The following is a 13,116-nucleotide window of genomic DNA, read 5'->3' as shown; positions in this document are numbered from 1 at the left end:
CTGGGGAATGCCTCTGACTTGGATAGGTATGAGGAAAGTCTAAAATGGGAGGGAGGGGTCGGGGGCACCAAGCATATAAACAGAGAGGTGTCCTATTCTGAGCAGATGTCTCCCCCGCCACGTTGCCAGAGTAGGGCTTGATTTTCAAAAAGTGGCTGACATGTTGCTGCATCCGTGCTCCCCGCTGGGCTGTCGGGCAGAGGGGAGAAGGAGGGGGAGGCGCCTCCTGCTTCCCAGAGAAGATCACGGTGTCTGGCGGTTTAATATTCTGCAACAATTGAGTCAATGAACATTTCCGTTCTTATGGTGAGTTGGGGAAGAGGGCTGGTGTCTCCAGCACACTTGTTGCTCCCCCCTCCCCCCCTTTGCTCATCTGCTCACTCATGCCTTGTGTTGCTTACTGGTCTTGAAGGAAACTTGGAGGATTCGGTCACCCAGTCGGTAGCCATTGAGGCTGGCGATGGCCATGGCTGCTTCATCGTAGTTGGTCATGGTGACAAAGCCAAAGCCCTTGCACTTGTTGGTGGTGAAATCGCGGATCACTTTGACATTGGTGACTGCCCCGAAAGGCCCAAAGAGCTGCCACAGGACACTCTCGTCTGCCTCTGGGGAGAGGTTGTACACAAAGATGCACCAGCCAGCACTGGAGGCCCCTGTCAGGTTGACTCCCGCCAGGCTGGTCATGCTGTCGATCGTGATGGGAGAGAACCTGGAGATCAAGGAGAGAGGACTACTTTGGGTGTAAGGCTGGCATTCTACCAGCATGAGCTCAGTGTATCATGGACAGGCTAGGAAGAAGCTATCTACTCCCCAGGGAATGCAAATGGAACCAGAAATTCACCCCTACAAATCTCAGCTCCAAAGGGCAGGAGAGAAAGAACATGGATCACTGAGGTGGCTTCTAACAATTACTTTACGGCTAGCAGGAGTGTAGGATACTTGAGACAGAACCTAACGTTCTTATTTTTGTAATTTTTCCCTCTCACCAAAGCAAATCTAGGTCAAGGGAGTGAGTGACATTTTAAACCACACTCCTTAAAGGATTGTCCTGCCTGGACTGGGCTCTTCCCCCAATTTGGTTCTGCCTGCAAGTGTGCTACAGATCTCCCATCTGATCTTTGGACTTCATGGCTCTAGTAACTAAGTAACCACATCTGTAAAGTGCAAGGGGAAGGTTGATAATGCAGAGCATTGCAACTTTCCTGTGCATGAAAAAGATGGCCGTGCAATCATGGAAATTTGAATCTGATGCAGAATTTGTCATCATGGGAATCTTGATTTCCATAAAATGCCAAGTTAAAAACCTCATATTAACAAAGAAGGTACATTTCTAATTAAAGGTCAAAATCAAATTGACAGAGCTTCCTGCGATACCAGTAGAGGACAAGTCTAGTACCTATATTCCTTTCTTTCCATCTTCCTCCCCCCTCAATTATTATTCTTTATTATGCCGCTTATGCCCACCTGCAGGCCAGTTCCTTTCCTCTCTCTATGTGCTTGTGGGCCCCAACTGTCCTTTTTATAAAATCCAATTTTAAAAAACAACAAAAGTAAAATTCAAATAACCTGAATTGCTAGGCTGGTTCCCTCAAAGTGTATGGCTTAGCAATTTTTGTTCTTGGACTCAAATGCGTTGCTTTTATGACTGAACAACTCACGTTTGTCTGCTGATACCACCACACTTTCCAAATACTAATGGAAATGATGAATTTTGTAGATTACTTCTTCAATTTCAAGCCAGATGAAGCACAGTAGTAGCTTCTATACACTGGTCTTCAAATGCACTTGACTTCAGCTACAATCTTATGCATAGTTATTGGGAGGGAGCCCCACTGACTTTAATGAGAATTACTTCTGAATAAATATGCAAAGGAGTGTACTACAGTGGTGCCTCGGGTTACGAAATTAATTCGTTCCGCCATTCCTTTCGTAACCCGAAAATTTCGTAACCCGAAACACTTTTCCGTTAGCACTGGAAAGCCTATAGCTGCACTTTGCAGCATTTGAATTTCGCGCCGAAATGAATTTCGTAACCCGAAAAATATTTCGTAACCCGAAACAGTTTTTGCCAATCCAACTTTTTCGTATCCCGGAAATTTCGTAACCCGATCATTTCGTATCCCGAGGCACCACTGTATTGTATTATTAGGTCCAAAATCCACGAATGAAGAATCTGTGAATCTCTTCGAACTGCCAATAAAGATTATCCCACTCATCTTGATGGGAACAGTTTAGTGATATAAATATTTGTTTACTTCATTTTCACATGCAAGGATGAATCAGTTCCATAGTTTTCTCCTTGCTATGGGAGAAAACCAATATTTCTGTGCAGTTTTCACCAAGTATTTGTACATATGAAAGTGTTTATTCTGCACAGAAATACACATGGGGGTTTTTTGTGTGCAAAGATGATGGTTGTCATGGAAAAAACAAAAAGCACTTTCCAAAAAATATTAATTTTTGTACAAAAACAGTGTTTTTGAGTTTAAAAAACCACACTTGTTTTGCACAAATGACATACATGTTTCTGGAAAACGCAGTTATTACCAAAAAAGGCTCATGTGTATTTCTTTGTAGAATAGTTTTCCCAAGTACTTTGAGAACAAGCAAATACCAAGTAAAAACTGTGTGAGTTGCTTCCCTTTTCCTGACCAGGTTTCCTGAATATTAAATAAATAAAACATTTTTGGAGTGGGGAAACAACCAAAGGTGAATATCCTTTCCAACCACCAAAGCTTAAGTGTGAGTTTAATATGTCACACAAAGCTCAATCTGGGGCCCAATCATTTTAGTTTGGAAGTACCCAATGCTGGAGCACTGTTGAAGCTAAGCATGTATGACTTGGACTAGTGCTCGGGTGGGAAACCACTGACAGACAAACATAAGATTTGTGAAGATTTCTAGGATTAGGAGGTGAGTATGAATTATAATTATACCAATATAGAGACAGACTTCTAGCTTGCACAAAACTACCCACATATCTTTGGGAAAAGAATAATCTATTTGGTTTCCAACTTTCTAATGGTTTAGAGCAAACATCTAACTTCTGACCTTCAAGCAACACAATGAAATGAAACCAAGAAGCACCCAATACACTGACAACAAAGAGAAACATAAGACCAAAAATCATAAGGAACAGCCAGTCTTCTGACCAAAACAGCAAGCCTTTCTATCTAGCCAGACCCAAAAACAGAATGAAAAGAAAGGGATGGAAGTCTGCTGTGTGTCTTCCAAGACACACAACCCCAAATACCACAGGCCAAGGGCAGAAGAGGGAGGGACTGTATCGTTTTAGCTTTTAATGTTTAAATTCCCATGCTCACTGAGAAAAGTAGGGAAGGTGAGCATGTGTAGGGGGAGATTAAAACTTAAAAGTTAATGTCAAGGGAAATAATGAACCAAGCAACCAAACAGTGTTATCTTTTAAAGCGTCTCAAACTGAATAGGGAAACATATTCTACCCAATTCAAGTCTCCATCTTAGCAATGACTCCCAATGCTCCGTTCTTCTTCTAAAAAGGATAGTGTGGCTGCTCTGAAGTGGGAGCTGGTAAGAAAAGAGAGCAGCGGGCTCTTGCCTCTGAGGGTTGTGTTGACAATCACCTTTTTTAAAATCCAGCCTTGTGCTGTGGGCCAAAGTGGGGAGGGAGAGGGGGGAGTGGCGAGGAGCGTAGGCTTTGGAAGGCTATTTACCTCTTGACGCCGTATGCCATGTTTAGCAAATTGTCGAGCCTGTGGGAGGAAGAGGAAGATGAGGAGAGGCCATTGTTAGTAGACGATCTCGTAACAAAAGGGTCCTGCGAGGTCATCTGGCTTGGTTACTGGTGCAGCAGAAAAGCAGCACACCGATTCTGTGACAAGCACAGACTGCTGTTTGTAACTGTGCAAATGCATTTGCCGGCTCCAGAGGAAGTTAATGACTTTAAGTTAAAAATGTGTTGAAAAACAGAAGTAATGGGAAAAGAGCGTCACCTATTTTATTTTTTGGATTCTAGGAAATACGGGGAGTGGGCAGGCATTAATTACATAAGGGCAATGGAGGCTTCATTTCAAATATGGGGATGATGATGAAAGTGATAGCAAATAACCCTTTAAAAATAACCCTACATGCCTAGAATAGCACATGTCAAACATATTTGCAATTACAGCTTGCCATCCCTGCTTTTATGATTGACTTTCTTCAACAAAATATGTCTAGGTTTCATCTACAGTGGGGCCCTCCACATCTGCTGGGGTTAGGGGTGCAGGACCCCCATGAAAGTGCAAAAAATGCATATAAAATCCACTATTTCTTCCTAGGTTAAAGAGAACACATCTCTAGGAATCTCTAAGTCCCCCAGAACAACTCTATGATTAACATCTGCCAGACACTGACCATGGAATTGCCCTGGAGGACCTACAAATGCCTAAAGAAATGTTCTCTCTAGGAATCTCTAGGTCCTCCAATGTGACTTTTGGTAGATGTTGACTGTAGAGTTGTGCTGGAGGACCGAGAGATTCCTAAAGAGAACATATTAATCAAATCCGTGAACAATCAAATCCACCAAAGTCAAATCCACAAATGTGGAGGGCTGACCATACTGTACGCTGGGACCTCGGTATCTGCGGACTTGCCATCCGTGGCTGGCAAGCTGTGTTGACCCAAATGGCAGCGTGTGCAAGTGGCCGTGCCACCATTATGGACAGCACCTGTTGTGGGACACTCCCATGGTAGTGCATGCAGGCGGCCATACCGCCATTAGGGACAACAGTATTTCACCTGAGGTCCCATTGTCCCTAATAATAGTGCAGCCACATGCACATGTTGCCACTGAGGACAACATGGGTTTGAGCATCCACCGATTTTGGTATCCACAGGGGTCCAGAACAGATCTGCCATGGATATCAAGGTCCCACTATATATACACTCCATGACTGTCATTATGCCACTCAATCAGGCCTTTCTATTTTCATAACAAAAGGGCAGGTTTTTAAGCAATTATGGGTTGCTGGTGTGGGAGGGGGGAACCTCTAGCATTTCCAGGGTATCCAAGAGAACCAAGCCACATACGTATTTTAATAGGTTCCCTCTGACCTATCTTATTCTATGATATCCTTGTCCTTAAATTTAGATCTCTACTATTCATAAGCTACGCAAAAATTATTTCCAAGAACCCCAGCTCTTCCAAACATTTTGTGCTAAAAGGAAACATTTTGTAAAGAATACTTATAAACTGTTCAATTGTGTAAAAAGCACACATTTAAGTAATTGTGCTCAATTTACATAGTTTAGCAATAGAAGCTGGGCATTTTTCTTCTGACACAGATCTCCAAATCTAGAACATAGGCGTGCCATACATTTCTGTTGACCTGGAATTTTTGCTGATTTGCATATGCAGCAATGTGCATGAGGTGGTTGAAAACAACATTTTCCAGGCCCAATCTGCCTTGGATAGTTTTAGAATAACAGAATATTTAATAAGACAAAATTGTGTTCGTAAGTTGCATGGATACATATGGATTTTCTATAGGTGTCTAATGCTTGCATATTGCGCACCATGCATATGTCATGGCTTTGTGCAGGTTGCACCAAGTGGTATGAGCAGAAAGGTCAAACCCAAACTACCATTCAGTTCATTACCATATAAAACCAAAGTTTTATCCTGTCTAAGGGCTTAAGTGAAAAAAGTGAATTGTTAAGAAATACCAAACAACCATTGGCATGTAAACAAGCATTCTAATATTGTAGAACGCTCCATCAGGCAGAACAGAAGTGAGGCTCAATTCCCAGCAACATTTCTTTTGGATGAAAACATATTTTAGGTATTTCAGACAGAAAGAACTGGATTATGCTCACTAGCCTGGGAGTGGAGAATGGGCCAATGCTAATTTCATTTTCTCTCAGTTTCTTACTTTTCAAACCTCAAACCTTACTTTTCAAACCTTGGTACATCTTGAACTTTCAGAATTTTACCAATTGATTAGTTCTAAAAACAGAGTTTTTAAAAACAACGTTTCAATGAAAATTCATACACATTTCCATCAAGACATTATTTTTAACATTTTTGCAAGCAATTACTTCTGAATGATTTATATTCTGTTTATACTTTTCTTTAATGTGCCCACGCTTGTATGTATCTCTTGACTGGGGAACTCTATTGCAAAATTCAGAGAAATGCAAATTTTGAAGGTGAACTGACTTTTGGGCCATCTTTTGGTTTGAAAGTGTGGCATTAAAGTAAGCTCCAACACTATCAGGAGGCAGGAAGAGAGGGCACAGGAGTCTTCCCTTTGGAAAGGTACTTGCACTAGATTATTTGGTACTGTAAAGTGATGAGTAACCGAAAATAAATTACTGAAGACTATTTGGTACTTAGGCCACTCTCTCACTGATAGTCAAGTTGTGATAACTGCATTAGATGGCTGCATTTTCTACCACCACAGATCATGGGCAAATATGACCCAATGGAGTGTTACTATTGATTTGAACAAGGATTGCAGAAGAACTTTGGGGAATTATCATCTAGTAGTTTTTAGATTTCTCTGCTGATAAGCTGCCACCACCAGACACAATAACCTTGAGCACAGATTGACTTCCCAGATCTTTTGGGCCCTGAATACACCAAACATCAAATCAAACAGAATGTTCCGCATTAAAATCTCTGAGAAATGAGAAGGAACTATTGGAATCTGAACCTAAAAGTATCAATTTGTATTAAATGAAAAAGGAATCTACTGGAAAAGGCAAAAGACACTATTAAAAGGTGATCGGTAGCTTCATGCACTTACAAATCAAGCACAATAAAACACATCTAAATCCTGTTCATCTTAAAAAGGAGGCTGGGTTATTAGCCATTCTTTTACATAATAGCTGGAAAGTGGCCAATCAGGATCAGCAATGTGCTGAGTAGTGTTTAACCCTTCTTCTTTTAGAGCTTGTACAGACCAGCACTTTGTACTGGCCTGCAGGCGAACTAGGACTGAGCGTTTACACGTTCAAAGCCCTACTATCGCTGCCTGGCCGCCATCATGGTGCACACCCATCCAGATGGCATGCGCCATGATGATGTCCCTCATGCGCAGTGCCCAAATGTCACTGTGCACGAAGGGGGGCATAATGCCGTGCTGGGGCGCTTATGGTGTCCCTTATATGGCGCAAATAGGAGCCGCGTTTCACGGCTCCTTTTTACATTGGGTTGGGGGCATGGCGTGCAGTTGCCGCGTCCCCAACCCAGCGCTTCCAGGGGTGGCATAAAGCTGCCCTTGTCGGGCTGACTGTACAGCCCCTCAGTCTGACAAAATTAATCCCTGTCCGCTGCAGCTATTTGCCTTGGTGGAGAAGTTGTCACTAGTGCCAATAACAGCTTCCTTCCTGTGCAACATAGTTTTATTGACAGTGGAGAGTAGTTTTTGTTGGGACTGAGTAGTGAGGGAGGGGAATAGTGGGAGGAAAACTCCTTTTCTCTTGTGTTCCTAAGCCTAGTTAGGCCTGCTACAGCTGTGATTTTAAAGTTATTTACGAGTGTAAAAAATAGACATGTCAAAAACAACCATGCATTTAATGCAAGGGTGAGTTTTTGTGGTCCTCCAATTGTTATCACATGCTACCTATTACTGTTGCCCTTGACTCCAATCTGGTTCTTCTCAGATAATGCATAGCTCCATAGTCTCTTAGCCTAGTTAAAAGAGGACAAGGGGATGGGTAAAGATAATGGTGAAGAAATCTGCCTAGCTCAAGAAGTGAAAAAAGATCAGCAAAAGAGGGCAGTACAGCACAAGATATTATCTTGTGCATTTTGTATCTCAAGACTGAACAGCAACAAATTGCCTTTAGCAAAAGTGATCTGGTGTTTTAAAGCCCCGAGCAGAACACAAACATTTACAATAACCTTTCCTGTATTCATCTAACTCCTTAATGCCAAAGACATCTATGAGTGCAAGAGAAACTACATCCAGTACTGGAAGAGTAGAAAAGTAGGAGGTCAGCAGAGGAGAAGTTCTGAAATACACCTCAAAACACAACCATGATCCTTTGGGCCTGCAAGGCTAAAATCAACTCTGCTACCCAAAATGTAAATTGGGTCTTGTCCAAAAGGGCAGAGCTATTCATAATGCCCCTCGCTACCACAGTTCCCTTCTACAAACCTGATTCACTGTCCTATAAGTCCTGATGTGCTTCTTGTGGCAATCTTTCCTATTCAATTCAAGCACACACAGTCCATATCCAAATTCATGATTGGCAGCACAACTAGTTACCAACTTCCATACATACTACCTTGACCTCCCTATCCTTGGTCATGCAGGGCTCAAATGATAGCTCCCTTCTCTCTCCAGAAGGAAACTTGCAACAAAATGCCACTTGGTTCTGCAATTCCTTACTCTAATTTTGTGAGATCCAGATTAAACTCCACCTCCAGTATGAACTCACAGAAATGCCCCAGGCACTTCTCAGTCTCAGTTTTTCAGCTGTAAAATTGGACTGATTCCCTAGACAGTTGTGAAGGTGAACAACTGCTGAGTCCTGGACAAAGAATGGATCTTGAAAAATATGTGATGAGTAAAATAGGTGCTAACCAATGTTATGTTGAAAAAGGAGCAAAAGGCCTCATCAGACATGATAATATTTTCTGCCTGCACAGAGAATGGAAGCTTGTAAAGCCAGGTTTATTGCCACATATGGAAGTCATATGTGTCTGCTTTGCCACATGTACATCAACTGGAAACTTATGACTGGTAGCTGCAAAATAAGCATCTGCGCTACCTTTATACACAAAGGTATGCTTAAAATCAATAGGTTGTTCTTCTATACCTGCGTATAATCATGTGGGTAAATGACACATGGGAAGCAACCCTCACACATAAAATGAACAATAAAACACAGAGGGCACTGAACATGTGCAGCAGGCTTGGATTTCAGGTGCAACCAGACATTGAAAAGCAAATCAGATAAAGGTGGATGGAAAGAATATTCAAAAAATATTCCCCAGAATGGTAAAAACAAACAGACAAACATGTTTTTGAGTGTTGAGAAACCCTGATGAGAAAAATCCTGTACTGACGAGGATCTTCATGGTTTGGGATTTATTCTGTGCACATTTCACATGTGGTTGTTTTGTGTTGAAAACAGCATTTTCTGCATGGAAAATAATATTTCAATGCAGAAAATGTTGTAATTAGGGATTTATTCTATTTAAAATTGTACATGAGAATGTTGTAATTAGGGATTTATTCTATTTAAAATTGTACATGAGAAATTTGCATAGAAAACAACATTTTTAGCACAGGAATTATTATTTCCACACTGAAATATTTTCCATGACAAAAATGCCGTTTCCTGCACAAGACAACCATATGTGAATCTTGCACAGGAAAATATGAATTTCAAATAGCCTTTGAAAACTGTGAGGTTTTTGAAGACCATCTTGCAGAATTGCTACTTTTGAGAATGAGCAAAAATAAAGCTGCTTCAGGTCACATTGGAGGTATGCTGTTTAAATGATGCATGCGTCTTAAGAGGCTGGAAGCCACGCCAAAGCCATGCTCTCATCCTAAGGACTGGAACAAAGCTTTGGCACAGCTTCTGGCCTCATAAGATGCACGCATTATTTAAACAGCATACCTCCAAAGTGACCCGAAGCAGCTTTATTTTGGCCTGTCTGTTCAGGCCCTTAGTGAAAAGTTACATCCCTATTAAATAGCCTTTCTGATCTGTTTCAGTTTAGCTGGAGGTTTTCAAAACTGACCAGAATACAAGCTAAAGAGACTCTAGGAAATAGTCCGATCCATCAACGTCTCCTTCTCCATCATATCTACAGGTTGAAAAAGAAAATGGATGGTAGCATTCACAGGTTTACAAAACAAGGCAGGAAAATATCTTCCTGCTCCAGATGAAGTCTCTTCCATAGGTAAAAGGAGTAGGATGCTCAATAGTTTCATATCTTGCTTCCCAAAGCACACAACACCCCTGACAAGTGTCAAACACTGACATTGCTCTGTTGAGATGGCTAATTCTCTAGCTACTCAGAACTGGCAGAAATCTGGAAATGCACTAGATTCAGCAATAAAACTGAGCTTTCATGTAGGCAGTAATCCCTTATTGAGCACCGAGATGCAGTACACTGACGTGGAGCAATGAGATCAGCTGCTGCTGAAATCTGCAGGAGAAAATACAGCTGCAACAGCCTGGCCTATCACTCTTAATTCTTTTGCTATGGTAATTTTCAGAATAGCATTACTCTACCCTCTAAAACAGAGGCAGGGAGCATGTGGCCCTCCAGATGCTGTCTGTCTGCAGTCATCTGCCTGTTAGTTGCCCCTTGCAAGACCTAATCTTTTTCAAATCAGCACAGCAAAGATATGAAGATGCCATAACTTGGTGCTCACTTGCCCCACACAAAGCTTAGCATGATTAACGCATTAATAGCCAATGAATGATACCATTCCCATTTAGCCTGTGGTGTGGACATCAGATCAAAATATGAGGCCCAGCTCAATAATAGAAAGGGGTCAAGGATAAAGAAAGGGAGACCATGAGGCACCAAAGATGCACTGACCTACAATGTCTTTCGGGAGAGGACAGAGCAGAATGCATACAGTTATAAGGCCCGTACCCAATGGGTCCATTTTGCAGGAAGTAATCTCTGAATAAGAATTTGGGTAGTTAGTTTACTGCAAAATCTAACAAAGTAATCCAGTGTCATCAACACTATACTCATTATATGTTACTTTTGCATTGCTTGTTACTTAGTGGGGAAAGAATCCATCACTAAAAAAGAAAAAAATAGCCGAAAATTTGAAATAAATCACCTCAAAATGCCCCAGGAAAGCATTTTGGCCTCTGAAAAGAAAACATGTGGAGTAAATTGTTATGTTTTTATTTTACGAAAAGTAACAACATTACTAGTTGCTACAGTGGGCCCTTGGTATCCGCTGGGGTTTGGTTTCAGGACCTCCTGTGGATACCAAAATCTGTGGATGCTCAAGTCCCACTATATACAATGGAGTAGTACAATGGTGTCCCTTATATAAAAATGGCCAAATCAAGGTTTGCTTTTTGGATCCCCCCCCCCCCCCCCAGTATTTTCAATCCATGGATGCAGAATCCATGGATTTGGAGGGATAACTATGCATTATTGGTAAAATAAATGCCATTATGTCCTTGCTACTCCAAAAATATAATGCATTATAGGTAACATCTTTCTGTGTACTGCATTATTTTCAAAACTGTTCTTAAAGGGCAACCAGTGGGATTATGCTGTAGGGGTACTTGGAGGAGACAAAGCATATGATGAGTTTGTGTAGATTATGGAAAACCTAAAGGCCAAAAATAAATGGCTTCAGCCCTGGCAGCCTTGAGCCCTACTTCTCCTTCAAGCAAGGAGATAACAGTTATGGGGCACTGGATGAGGAGAAAGACCTGTCCACCAGCAAAGGAGAGGGGAAGGTGTCTCACCTGAATCGCTGAGTCTGGTGGTGCAACGGTCCAGTGTACCGCCGGGCTGTGGTTTGGTACAGGTGTGTAAGCAATGCTTGCCCTGTCTTCTGGCTAGGGTTGTTGGCAAACTTGACTGTGATGGGTTCACTGGCACCCAATGGTTTCTGCCCATTCAGGCCCTTGATGGCCTCCTCAGCTTCTATCCTCTTGTCAAAACGGATGAAGCCAACTCCTCTAGAAACACCTGTAAATGGAAGCAATAGAATTACATATGGCTATATGGGTGTTGTATCAGTATCAAGGGCCCAATTTAAATGGGCCTTTGCGCCGCCCCCGTCACGTGCTGGGGTTGGCTGAGGACGTAGCGTCCATACCGGCCTCACCCTTAGCACATGACAGGGGCGTAAAAATTGCGGTGCCCTGTACACATATGCACTGCCAGTTTGATGCGATGGACACGTAGCGTCCTCACATCCCGGTGCCTTTTGATGCCATAAGTGTGCCATTGGCGCCTTGCGGTATCACAAAGGTACCATAAGAAGAACCCGCTTTTTGTAGGTTCTTTTTGTTCAGTGATGGAGCCGCACGGTTTGTCCGCTGCTGTTCCCTTGTGGAGCAAACCAAGACGGTGGGAGACCTCCCTTTTTGGGCAGTCTGTATCCCGCCAAAGACTGCATATTTTGAGTTATTCTACTTTCCAGGGATTGGGGCAGGCAAAATGTGGCCTAGGAACATCATACACCATCTGTCCCAAGGCTGTTTTGGTATCCCTAATTTCCTTTAAACTCCCAGAAGTATCTTCCTCTGTCCAGCGAAAGGGTAGATTACCACCACCACCCCCTAGAAGTCCTCTGGAGTGGCAATTCAGCTTTTAAATGGGTCACAGAGCCCCATGCACTAGTTAAAAGCTGCCTGTATTGTTTTTTTCACAGCCAGAACTGGACTCCCTTCAAGGTTTATTCGTTTCTCTATTTTGGCATGTTTGACTGTCCATGCAGGTTCCAGATGCTCCTAGGACAGAAATGACCCACCTGAGTCCACTACAGTGGCCCACTCTATATCTCCAGATATAGAGAAAGTTAATATTTTGGAATTTTATCCTAGCTGGAAATTGCACAGTTGTAAAAAAAAGTTCTGATTTGTTTTAATATCTTACATTCATTTTAATGCCTATTATTTAATAACTATGATATTAATGTCCCTGACAAAGAAAACAGGTCAAAATGCATTTACAAAATGAACTACTATTTTCAACACAAGCTTGAGATTTTGTTCTCAGTCTCTTTGTTTTACTAGTTGGGTTATGTAACTCATTTGAGACAATGCTCAATCCCTGAAATCAGTTTAAATGTTAGGATTTACATGCTTCTTTTAAGGCCTGGAATATGTAAAATGGTCAGATTGCCTTTGAATATAAATGCCTTTGAAAGTAGGGCACTGTATTTCTATCTTGGACAACCCTATGAATTAGGTAGGGTTTTCTTAGGCAAGGAATACTCTGAGATGGTTTTACAGGTGGGTTACAGACCGCCCATTTGGGGCGGGCTGTACCCGCCCCTTTCCCGGGTGTATTGGGGCCTCAGCTGTCAGAACGACAGCCGCTGAGGCCCCGATCCGCCACTTTTCAGGCTGCGGGGAAGCGGCAAAAGGCCCCTTCCCCGCAGCCTGGAAAGGGGTGTCCTTGGGGCTTCAAGCCCCAAGGAG

General features: G+C 42.3%; 1 protein-coding gene across 6 annotated transcripts in view; it reads right to left on the bottom strand.

Annotated features, from left to right (window-relative positions):
* Positions 1-312: 312 nt before the first annotated feature.
* Positions 313-13,116, bottom strand: part of ELAVL3 (ELAV like RNA binding protein 3) — a 120,740-nt gene continuing 107,936 nt past the window's right edge. For 3 of the 6 annotated variants that reach the window (XM_042453599.1, XM_042453593.1, XM_042453595.1), the window contains exons 5-7: positions 11,431-11,656; positions 3,693-3,731; positions 313-730 (exon numbers count right to left, since the gene is read on the bottom strand). In XM_042453599.1, coding sequence (XP_042309533.1) covers positions 382-730; positions 3,693-3,731; positions 11,431-11,656 — 614 coding nt within the window. In that variant the 3' untranslated portion in view covers positions 313-381. The remainder of the gene's footprint in view (positions 731-3,692; positions 3,732-11,430; positions 11,657-13,116) is intronic. The other 3 variants (XM_042453596.1, XM_042453597.1, XM_042453598.1) reach the window with 3 other exon arrangements.

Source organism: Sceloporus undulatus, chromosome 2 (assembly GCF_019175285.1).
Source record: "Sceloporus undulatus isolate JIND9_A2432 ecotype Alabama chromosome 2, SceUnd_v1.1, whole genome shotgun sequence".
NCBI classification, from domain to species: domain Eukaryota; kingdom Metazoa; phylum Chordata; class Lepidosauria; order Squamata; family Phrynosomatidae; genus Sceloporus; species Sceloporus undulatus.
The sequence above is the reverse complement of the archived record's forward strand: the minus strand, read 5'-3'. Positions and strand labels throughout refer to the sequence as shown.